The 12,798-nt window shown below is 41.3% G+C and overlaps 1 protein-coding gene across 1 annotated transcript in view; it reads right to left on the bottom strand.

Annotated features, from left to right (window-relative positions):
* Positions 1-12,798, bottom strand: part of LOC122642017 (nuclear pore complex protein NUP214) — a 100,096-nt gene that overhangs the window by 21,087 nt on the left and 66,211 nt on the right. The window contains exon 8 of the mRNA XM_043835396.1: positions 3,491-3,656. Within this exon, the coding sequence (XP_043691331.1) occupies positions 3,491-3,656 (166 nt within the window). The remainder of the gene's footprint in view (positions 1-3,490; positions 3,657-12,798) is intronic.

Below are 12,798 nucleotides of genomic sequence, written 5' to 3'. Positions count from 1 at the left end.
TGCACACAAAAAATCAGGTTTTTTCATGTTTTCAGCATTTTCATAAAATGGTCCAAACTCAGTTCCAAGCTACCCTCAAGATATTGAGGAGTGATAATGGAACCGAGTATACAGAATCTCAATTTCAAAAATATTTGGCTAATCATGGCATTATTCATTAGACTAGTTGTGTTGATACCCCTACCTAGAATGGCGTGGCAGAATGGAAAAACCGCCACTTGTAAGAGATGAACAGGGCCTTGATGTTTGCTCACAATGTCCCATCTCAATATTGGGGAGATGCGGTTCTCACTGCTGCCTATCTCATCAATAGATTACCTACTCGGGTCCTTGACTCCCGCAGCCCATCAGATGTTTTACTGGGGAATTCCTCCTTTATTGTGCCTCCCAAAGTGTTTGGTTGTGTGTGTTATGTTAGAGATACAAAATCTCCAGTCAAACTTGAACCTAAGGGGCTACGTTGTATAGTCTTAGGTTATTCTCCAACCTAGGAAGGTTATAAGTGTTACCATCCCCCTTCCCGCCGTACTTTGGTTAGTATGGATGTTGTCTTTCATGAGACCCTTTCCTATTATTCTTCACCACCTCTTCAGGGGGAGATTTCTAGTGAAGATGTGCCTTTTGAGATTCCTCCTCTTGAGGTTCCTCTGGCTGCTGCCCAGCCTCCTTTGGCTGCTACCCAGCCTCTTTTGGATGCTGCCCATCCTTCTTTAATTGATGCCCAACCTCCTTTGGCTGTTCCCCCCTCATCTGAAGGGAATCCTTTACAGGGGGGAGACCATAGAAAAGAGTGTTGTTAATGTTCCTATTCAGGGGGAGCTGACTCCAGCCCAGAGAACTATTGGTGAATTTCAAAAGAAGATTGACAACTCTAACATACTCACCTATACAAGGGGCAGGACCAACAGAGGGCAGCTTCAATCCACTTTAGCACCAATACCCATCCAGTTGCCGGCTCCAGATCCAGATCCTTCCTCTCCTGGCAAGCCCTCTTCATCCGATCTACCTATTGCTCATTGCAAAGGTACTAGGACTTGCACTTTACATCCCATATCTCGTGTTGTTTCTTATAGTTTTCTTTCTCCTTTTCGTGCATTAGTATCTTCTCTTTCTTCTGTTTCGATTCCTAAAAATTGGCAGGAAGCATCTACAGATGGAAAGTGGAAGGCAGCAATGTTGGAAGAAATGAGAACACTACACAAAAATTATACGTGGGATCTTGTGGCTCTTCCTCCAGGGAAAAAACCAGTTGGATGTAAATGGGTCTTTGTGGTCAAACAGAAGGCTGATGGTTAAGTGGATCGATATAAGGCACGTCTGGTTGCAAAGGGGTTCACTCAAACTTATGGAGTTGACTATCAGGAGACCTTTGCATCAGTAGCAAAACTCAACATTGTACGGGTGTTATTATCTTGTGCTACAAATCTTGGGTGGGATCTTCAGCAGTTAGATGTAAAGAATGCCTTCCTTCATGGGGAGCTTGAGGAGGAGGTATATATGGACATTGCACCAGGCTTTTCTGATGACAGGACCAAGGGCAGGGTCTGTAAATTGAAGTGTGCCCTTTATGGGTCGAAGCAGTCACCTAGAGCCTGGTTTGGCAGATTTCATAAGACTATGATTTTAGCAGGATATAAGCAGAGCAATGTTGATTACACTTTGTTTATCAAACAAGTTGGTGACAAGGTAACTCTTCTCATAGTCTATGTGGATGATATTGTGGTCACTGGTAATGATGGTGATGCTATCAAGAATTGGAAGCTCTTCCTTGGCCGTGAGTTTGAGGTAAAAGATCTCGGACCTCTAAAATGTTTTCTAGGGATAGAAGTTGCTCAATCTTCGAAGGGCATCTTTCTTTCTCAAAGAAAATATATCATTGATCTATTGACTGAGACTGGACTGCTAGGTTGTCATTCTTCAGATACTCCTACGGAAGCTACTACAAGACTTAAGGAGAAAGAGGGTGAATTTGTTGACAAGGGTTGTTATCAGTGATTAGTGGGCAAACTAATCTACCTCTCTCACACACGACCTGACATAGCCGTTGCTGTAAGTTTGATAAGCCAGTTTATGCATAATCCTTATTCCTCTCACATGGAGGCAGTCCGTCGTATTTTGCGGTATTTGAAGTCTGCTTAAGGAAAAGGAATCCTTCTCTCTCCCAATGGTCACCTGAAGATTGAAGCTTATACTGATGCCGATTGGGCTGGTTCCATTGACAGAAAATCTATCCCTGGCTATTGTTCCTTTGTGGATGGGAACCTTATCACATGGCGTAGCAAAAAGCAGAATGTTGTGGCAAGATCCAATGCTGAAGCCAAATTTCGTGCGATGGCACAAGGAATTTGTGAACTTCTATAGCTTAGAGGATTGTTGCAAGATATTGGTGTTGCTGTCCATCTTCCCATGATGCTTAATTGTCAGCCATTAGCATTACTCATAACCTTGTCCAGCATGATCGTACTAAGCAAGTGGAGGTTAACCGACATTTCATCAAGGAGAAGCTCGAAGCCGGATTGTTCCCTTTGCGAAGTCTATTGATCAATTGGCTGACATGTTCACTAAGGGACTAGGTGGGAAAATGTTTCTTCCTATCTTACTCAAGTTGGGCATGTATGATATATATGCTCCAACTTGAGGGGGAGTGTTGGATTGTATGGGCCAGAATACCATGGGGGTATTCTGGACTTTTTCCCTTTTATTATGTCTTTTCTCTTTTATTATGTCTCTCTTGTATGTGGTTTAGTCATAGTTGTCATGGCGTAGCCATGGCGTCCTGGCGCTGGGAGAGGTGGCATATCGAGCTACGCCATGGTGCATGTAAATATATCGTTCGATATGGCTTCCATGGCGACGCCATACCACGATATGTTGGCATATCGGTCGATATTTGTACATATAAAAGTTAGATTAAAATTTTTTTTTTTTAAACCATTTAATAGCTTAGATGCTTTGCTCCAAATCACACACACTAAAGAAAGACTATTGCTATCAAGCTTCAGTAAACAGGTTAGCCTATCATTTGATTTTTTCTATTGCTTTCAATTATTTGACAGGTTAATCTATATTTTCAATTTTTCATACTTTCATATACACTAATGGATATTAGTTACACTTTCATGAATTAAACCATAGTGGCATAGTATATTAGTAGTAGTGTAGTACACTTTCATGTTGATTTTTGATGTTATAGGACACATATTATAGCATACTAAATGACATTAAAAATACAGAAAATAAAAAATTAAACATGGTCGACATGCTCGCCATGGCAACGCCATGGCGGGCGACATGTCGATATATCGACGTGACACCCTTCCACTGACTTGGATCGCCGTGACGCCGTGACAACTATGGGTTTAGTCCCACATTGCTCATGCAATTCTGTTCTCTGTTTTTCATGATTATAAATAGATGTGCTTGGGATGATACTTAATCATCCAAGCCTTATGTTCTAATTCTGATCCTTTCTACAGTATCATAAGATTACCTTGCAAAATGGAACATATTAAGCTTTCCCTCAAGAGTGAGACACAGCAAAACACAGTACGGTGAGAGTTCCTTGTGTAGTTCGTTCCCCAATTCAACTTTCAGTTTGTCATACAAGGAAGATTTGTCAACACCAATCCCCATGATCAAATTATCATCGCCATTTTCTGCAACAGTAAAAGCAAAGCTAATGGGAACTCTGGAGTTTTTGACAAGGATTATACTTCAACATATGATATCAACAACAAAAGGTTGCTTGGTAATCAACAAATGTTAAAGAGCAATGTTTTGCGAAGCAGGATCATATTAGAAAGTTCAATTCTAAAAGCAATGCTTAAAACAGAAAACTCAAGCATCACAGTTTAAAAAGAAAAAGGCGCCTACAAAACAAATAAGAAAGGTACCTGCAGGTTCAAATGTACGTAGAAATGCAAAATAAGCATCACATCGTATGGAAAACAAAGTGTTGGGAACAACTACTATGCATCTACAATGAGGATTTCCACATTTGAACAAGATTTGTATAAGATTCAAACTTAGAAGTATACCTTTTTTTACCCAAGGTTTCGAGCCCTCCCGAAACTCTATGTGGTACTAACATAGAGTTGGAGGAGTGGTTTTGTAGGGGGTGTTTTAACCTTGATTGTACACTTGTACTTGACTACTTGTAACACTTGACATGCACCACTGTTGACAGAACACGATGGGATGTAATGCTTGAGTGAGTAATGATCACCTCAAGCCCTTCTATTTATAATATTGAAAAGAGAGGACAGAATTACATATAGGCGATGTGGGACTAAAATCCACATAGCCGACTAAACAACTTAAGAATATAAAAGATAAATATACCCTTTCGGGTTTGACTACTCAACACTCCCCCTTAAGTTGATGTATAGATACCACACATGCCCAACTTGACCAAATTAAGATGAAACATCTTTCAACTCAATCCTTTAGTGAAGACATCAGCAAGTTGATCACTTGACTTCACAAAAGGTATACAAATCTGTCCACTTTCCAACTTTTCCTTGATGAAGTGTCTGTCAATCTCCACATGCTTGGTACGGTCATGTTGTACTGGATTATGGGCAATGCTGATTGCTGCTTTGTTGTCACAGTACAACACCATTGGACGATGAACAGAACCACTAAGATCTTGGAGTAGACTTTGAAGCCACAATAACTCACAGATTCATAAATCACATATTCCTTGAGCTACAACACGGAACTCTGCTTCAGCACTGGATCTTGCCACTTCATTATGTTTTTAACTACGCCATGTGACAAGATTACCTCCAACAAACGTGCAATACCCTGAAGTAGATTTTCGATCAGGATTACCACCCCAGTCTGCATCTATGTAAGTTTCAATACGAAGATGATAATGCGGGGACAAGAGAATTCCTTTTCCTGAAGCTGACTTCAAGTAGTGGAGAATACGAAGAACAGCATCCATATGGTTGGAGTAGGGATCATGCATGAACTGACTGACAAGGCTTACCGCAAATGCAATGTCTGGTCTTGTGTGAGAGTGATAAATCAATTTTCCCACCAACCGTTGATAGCGGCCCTTATCAACAGGAGTACCATCTTTCTCTTGCAGACGAGTATTGGCTTCAAAAGGAGTATCACAAGGACGACAACCCAACAAACTAGTCTCTGAAACCAGGTCCAGAACATACTTCCTTTGGGAGAGAAATATGCCTTTGGAAGAACGAGCAATTTCAATCCCAAGGAAATACCTTAGCTGTCCAAGATCCTTTATTTCAAATTCTCATCCCAAGAAAAGTTTCAGTTTAGAAACTTCATTAGCATTATTACCAGTCACAACTATGTCGTCGACATAGACAATAAGAAGAGTGATCTTATCTCCGCGACGCTTGATGAACAATGTGTGGTCAGCATTGCTCTGTTTGTACCCTACAGAGATCATAGCTCTATGGAATCTCCCAAACCAAGCTCGAGGAGACTGCTTCAGCCCATACAATGCGCGCTTCAGTCTGCAAACCTTCCCATAAGTTTTTTTAGAAGAAAAACCTGGACGAATCTACATATAGACTTCTTCCAACTCCCAATGAAGAAAGGCATTTTCACATCTAATTGGTGCAAGTCCCAGCCCAGATTAACAGCATATGATAACAGGACTCGGACAACATTCAACTTTGCAACTGGGGCAAAGGTTTCCTGGTAGTCGATCCCATAGGTTTGAGCAAACCCCTTAGTGACAAGTCTGGCCTTGTATCTATCAACTGATCCATCCACCTTCTGCTTGACAACAAATACCCATTTACAGCAAACTGGTTTCTTACCCGAAGGAAGAACCACTAGCTCCCATGTCTCATCTTTGGATAAGGCTTTTATTTCCTCAATTATGGCTGCTTTCCATTTTAGATCTGCAATTGCCTCCTGCCACTTCTGTGGAATAGAAATAGAGGACAGAGAAGATACAAAACTGCGATATGAAGGAGATAAGGAGTCATATGAAACAACATGAGAGGTGGGATGTTGGGTACAAGACCTAATGCCTTTACGAACAGCAATAGGAAGATCAAGAGAAGGATCCTTACCAAGAGGTGGAGCAGTCTCTGGATCAAGTTCTGGCGACTGAGGAAGAGGTATGGTAGGGGTGGTAGTCTCAACATGCTCTTGTTGCTGCTTTCGATTTCGGGTATAGACTGTATCAACAGGAATCTGACTCACAGGTCTACGCTCCCCTTAAGCAGGAACTAAAGTGGATGTCGGCTCCCCCTGGACAGCAGGCACATCTTCAAACACATCTTCAAGGATAACTGGAACATGCTCCCCCTGAAAAGGTGGCTGAGAATAATAAGCCAAGGATTTATGGAAGACAACGTCCATAGTCACCAGAGTTCGCCTAGTGGGAGGGTGATAACACTGGTATCCCTTTTGAGTAGCTGGGTAGCCTAAAAAAATACACCAAATGCTACGAGGATTAAGCTTGCCATGAGGAAGATGATTGCGAGCATAACAGACACAGCTAAATATTTTTGGTGGCACCACAAAAGAGGAAGAACTTGGTAGAATGTCAACAGGAGCACGGCCAGCAAGGACTAGAGTAGACATGCGGTTGATGAGGTAGGCAGCGATGAGAATAGCATCACTCCAATATTGGGTAGGGACTTGCCGTGCAAACATGATGGCCCGAGCAACCTCCAAAAGGTGACGATTCTTCCTTTAACCACTCCATTCTGAGCAGGAGTGTCAACACAGCTTGTTTGATGAATTATCCCATTTTCAGCTAGATACGTTTGGAATTGCCCCTCCATGTACTCTCTGCCATTATCAGTTCGCAAAATTTTCAGAGATGCATTGAATTGGGTCTGAACCAAATGGTGGAAGAGCTGAAAACAGTGAAAAACTTCACTCTTGTGTTGCATCATGTATACCCAGGTAGTACGAGTATAACAGTCTATAAAGGAAACAAACCATCTAGAACCAGATATTGAAACACAACGAGAAGGTCCCCAAACATCCGTATGAACTAAAGCAAAAGGCGACGTATTCTTTTATTAGTGGAAGAATAACTAGAACGAGTCTGTTTGGCCAAAACACAAACCTCACATAAAAACTCATCCTTTTTACAACCTTTGACTAACTGAGGAAATAAAAAGGCTAAAGTTCGAAGAGGAGGATGCCCAAGTCGACAATGCCATAGGTGAAGATCAGGTGATGTGGCTGAATGTAACTGATGAACTGGAGATGGAGTCAATGGAAGTTGTCGAAATATGGGTATTAATGTAACATGGGTCGACCCATGGGGCTTTTCTCTATTTTAGTTTCTGCCTAAGGGCATTATTGTTATTGTTCCTATTCTGGAACTTTCTTCATAGCTATTATAAATAAATCGCATGGGGGTCGTCATATTGACAAGCCAGCCAATTATCCCATCATGGTATCAAAGCCAAACACGATACCTAAGGAATAATTCCCAAATCCCTAGATCGATTCTCCTTCTCTTTTATTCTCTTCTTCTCCTTCTACTCAAAATCGATCTCTCCTTGATCGATTTTTCCTCTTCTAGCCACAACTAAGCCTTAGCCCTCTCTTACAGCCGTAAGTTTTTTTTTCTCAGTTCCTATCGTTTTTGGTAGGGCGATACTTGGAGGTGATCAAATATGATCTAGTATCTGCCCTTACTTTTACCTCCCTTTTTCTCAATCCTATTTATGATCTCTTTACAATAGGAGATCCTTATTTATGTGCAGCTTCTGGGATTCAGAGTTTCTGCAATTTTTTTGAAAAAATTGAGATTTACAATCTCCTTGTGAAGATCGAGAATAACAGTTTTTCTGCAGATCAATTTTTTTATCAAAGTTTTTTGAACCTTATTTATCATGGGTGATTCAGAAATATCTACAGCAACTACTGTACCTGCAGCCACCACAGCCACAATCATGAGTATCCCTCTTTTCCTGCCAGCAAAGTGAAGCTCGATGGTATAAACTATTTACTATGGTCCAGATCATGTTTTCTCTCCATCGATTCAAGGGGCTATAAGGCATATAAGGGATTTATGTAAGGTACTTCAGTCAAACCAACTGATGCTGGTCCATTACAGGATAAGTAGAGTTCTAGTAATTCTCTTGTCATGTCCTTTCTTATCAGTTCGATGACTCCATCTATTGCCCATGGATATTTATTACTTGATTCAGCCGCTAAGATCTGGAAAGCTGCACAAGATGCTTATTCCTAGGTCGGGAATGATGCTCAGGTTTACGATACCTAAAGAAAAATCCATGCAACCGAACAAGGAGACCTTACTTTGTCGTAGTATTATTCTGAGCTCCGTAGCTTGTGGCAAGAGCTAGACTTTTATGATGATTTTCAGGCTGAATGTTCTGCAGATGGTACTAAATTTCAGAGAAGGGAGGACAAATTCAGAGTGTAAACTTTTTTGACTGGACTCAATGTGGAATATGATCAACTCCGATCTCATGTATTGAGTCGTTCTCCTTTTCCTACTTAGGAACAAGTATATTCTATGATTCAATTGGAGGATATTCGTTGGACCACTATGTTACCACCATCTCAACCAGAACGATCAACTTTATTATCTAATTCTGGAGGTGGATCCTCTAATACTGGTACACGTTCCTCATCTGAAAAGGAACCTCTAAAGTGTACTCATTGTGGGAAGGATCGTCACCCGGTTGATTACTGCTGGAAATTACATGGTAGGCCATCTGATACATCTAGTGGGGGTCGTGGCCATGGCCAAGGCCGTGGTCATGGTGGTGGTCGTGGCCAGGCCAATCTTACAGAGATTGCTGAAGCACCACCACCTAATACCACACTTTTTGCAGAGGAACTTGCTGTATTTCGTCGTATGATGACCAACCTTGGGTCTCTCACACCAACATCTGCCTCTGCCTCTACCCCGACTATGGTTCCCTGTTCTGAATCCAACCTTGTTTTCTCCAAACCAGGTATTTCTTTTAGTGGTCATTGTGCCTCGGCATTATCCCATCCTTGGATAATCGATTCCAGAGCCACTAATCACATGACTGGTACATCCAATTTATTTTTTTGTTATTTTCCTTCTTCCGGTAAGGATAGAATTAAAATTGCCAATTGTTCCCTCTCTTCTGTATCAGGGAAGGGAGCCATCCATTGTTCCCCGTCTTTATCCTTGTCCTCTGTCTTGCATGTACCAAAGTTAGCCTCTAATCTGCTTTTTCTATCAGTAGTTTGACATCTGATCTCAATTATAAAGCTGTTTTTTACCCATCCCATTGTGTCTTTCAGGACTTGGGGACTGGGAGAACAATTGGAACTGGTAGAATGCATGGTGGACTTTATTTGCTAGACGATGATCTTACCTCTAATACTGCTGCAATATCTGGACAGGCTCATAACGCTACTTCCGCTGACAGTCATTTATCTGAGATACATCGTTAGCATCGCCGGTTGGGACATCCCCCTTTAGGAACCATAGCTAAAAATTTTCCTGGTTTACTTCAGCATTGTAATCCTCAAACTTTATTATGTGAGGCTTGTGTTTTTGCTAAACAAACTCATACTATTTATTCTAGTTCAAATAAAAGATGTTCCAAACATTTTTCCATGATTCATTCTGATGTATGGGGTCCCTCACGCACCTCATCTATTTCTGGTTTTAGGTGGTTTATACATTTATTGATTGTCACACACGCACCACTTGGGTTTATTTAATGAGGCACAAAAATGAAGTGTTTTCTTGTTTTAAAGTTTCCATAGCATGGTTCACACACAGTTTCAGGCGACCATTCAAACCCTTCGGAGTGACAATGGTCGTGAATATTTAGATGGGGCCTTTCAAATCTTTCTTGCTACTCAAGGTATCATTCACCAAACTAGTTGCGTTGACACTCCACCCCAAAATGGAGTGGCTGAACGCAAAAATAGACATCTCCTTGATGTAACTCGTGCTATTATGTTTGAAATGAATGTTCCTTCTCATTTTTGGGGAGAGGCTGTTCTAACAGCCGCTTATCTTATCAATCGAATGCCCTCTCAGGTCCTTGACTATAAGTCTCCTCATGATCTTTTAAAGGGGTCTTCTTCTTATATCATTCCTCCCAAAATTTTCAGGTGCATTTGTTTTGTTCGCAATCACTATGCTCATGTTAACCTTGATCCTCGTGGTCTCCGCTGCATTTTCATTGGATATTCTCCAACTCAAAAAGGTAATAAATGTTACCATCCCTCATCCCGTCGCATTTTTGTTTCCATGGATGTTTTTCATGAGGTTGTGGCCTTTTATTCCTCATCAGCACCTCTTCAGGAGGAGTCTCTATCTACTCTAGAAGTTGTGCCGATTACCATTCCTCTCCTTCATGAGCCCACTAATGCTTATCACGTACCTCTAGATGGTGGTGTCCAGGGGGAGCAGCAGGTTCAGTCAAAGAAGGATTTACAGCAATATTATCGGAAGAAAAAAGGGCAAAGACAACCCACCACTGCATCTCCACTAGACCAAGAGTTGTCCTCTGATCCAGGACACGATAAGACTTTCTCAGGTAATATTTCTAATCCTTTGGATCCTTCTCCTTTGAATCCTTCTCCTGTTATTTCTGAACCTGCTATTATTTCTGATCCGTCACTTGACTTACCCATTGCTCTTAGGAAGGGAAATAGATCTTGTACGCAACACCCAATTTCTTAGGTTGTTTCGTATGAGTCTTTGTCTCCCTCCTTTCATGCTTTTGTTTCCTCTTTATCTTCTGTTTCTATACCACAGACTTGGCAGAAGGCATTTGCAGATGCTAGGTGGAAAGGGGCTATGGTTGAAGAAATGCAAGCTCTTAAGAAGAGTGGTACTTGGGACCTTGTCACACTTCCACCACAAAAAAGGACCGTTGGTTGCAAATGGGTCTTTGTGGTTAAACAGAAAGCTGATGGAATAGTTGACTGCTTTAAAGCAAGATTAGTTGCTCGCAGCTTTACCCAAACATATAGGATAGATTACTTGTTGACTTTTGCGTCTGTTGCCAAGATGAACACCATCAGAGTCATTCTTTCTTGTGCTGTGAACCTTGCATGGAGTATACAGCAGCTAGATGTTACAAAATGCCTTCCTCCCTGATGAATTGGAGGAGGAAGTTTATATGGATGTGCCACCTGGATTTTCATCTGTTGCAACTCAAGGCAAGGTTTATAAACTCAAGCGGGCATTGTATGGTCTGAAACAATCACCTCGTGCATGGTTAGCCCGTTTCAGAAGGCAATGGTGACATTTGGTTATAAATATAGCAAGATCATACTTCGTTCATCAAAAAGATGGGTAGCATTATTACTCTCCTCATTGTTTATGTGGATGATATAGTTGTAACTGGAAATAACTCTGCTGAAATTTCCAAATTAAAGATCTATTTGGCCAAGGAATTTGAGATCAAGGATCTGGGAATACTTCGTTACTTTCTTGGAATTGAAGTGGCCCATTCCTCTAAGGGACTCTCCTTATCTCAACGCAAGTATACTCTAGATCTTCTTTCAGAAACAGGCATGTTGGGATGTTCTCCTGCGGATACTCCTATTGAGGCCAATACTCTTTTTTGGAGCAATGATGGTGAACCAGTTGACATGGGGAGATATCAAAGGTTAGTAGGGCGACTAATTTATCTCTCTCACACTAGGCCTGACATTGCCTATGCTGTGAGTCTCATTAGTCAATTTATGCATGATCCTCATTCGTCTCATCTGAAGGCCGTATTCAGAATTTTGAGATACTTGAAGTCAGCCCCTGGTAAAGGGGTTTTATTGTCTCCTCATGACCATCTGCGCCTTGAGGCCTACACTGACTCAGACTGGGTTGGTTCTCATAATCGTAAATCCACCACAGGTTACTGTACATTTGTGGGTGGAAATTGTGTTACGTGGTGCAGCAAGAAGCAAACAGTGGTCGCCCGTTCTAGTGCAGAGGCTGAATTTAGAGCTATGGCTCTTGGAATTTGTGAGCTGTTATGGCTCAAAACCTTGTTGCTAGATTTGAATATTCCTATCACTCTACCAATGCGACATTACTACGACAGTAAATCAACAATAAGTATTGCCCATAATCCAGTTCAACATGATCGGACGAAACACATAGAAATTGATCGTAATTTTATCAAAGAGAATCTGGATAATGGGACTGTTTGTGTTCCTTCAATTTGGGGAGCAGTTGCCAGATGTGTTTACCAAAGGGTTAAGTGGAAAAGCTTTTCAACCTCTAGTGTGCAAGTTGGGCATGACTGACATCTATGCACCAACTTGAGAGGGACTGTCGAAATATGGGTATTAATGTAACATGGGTCGACCATGTTATAAGATCGACCCATGGGGCTTTTCTCTATTTTAGTTTCTGCCTAAGGGCATTATTGTAATTGTTCCTATTCTGGAACTTTCTTCATAGCTATTATAAATAAATCGTATGGGGGCTATCATATTGACAAGCCAGCCAATTATTCTATCAGAAGTAAAGGTTGACCCGTGTCGAGTAAGTAGAGACCACCATGTACCTTACCACCCCCAACCGTTGTCTCTGTCACCAGATCCTATATGACACAATGAGAAGAAAAAAAGGTTATTTTGCAGTTTAATTGTTTAGTAAGACTACTAATTGAAAGAAGATTAGTAGAGAATGAAGGAACATGCAAAACAGAATTTAATGATCCTTTTCCAAAGATAGGGGAAAGGGAACCATTAGCTACTCGAACTGTGTCGTTCCCAGAAGAGGAAGAATACTGGTGAAAAATATGGGAGGAACCAGTCATGTGGTCAGTTGCACCGGGGTCTATAATCCAGGGACTGGTAACAGCCGATGCA

The sequence above is a fragment of the Telopea speciosissima genome, chromosome 10 (genome assembly GCF_018873765.1).
Source record: "Telopea speciosissima isolate NSW1024214 ecotype Mountain lineage chromosome 10, Tspe_v1, whole genome shotgun sequence".
Lineage (NCBI taxonomy): Eukaryota > Viridiplantae > Streptophyta > Magnoliopsida > Proteales > Proteaceae > Telopea > Telopea speciosissima.
The sequence above is the reverse complement of the archived record's forward strand: the minus strand, read 5'-3'. Positions and strand labels throughout refer to the sequence as shown.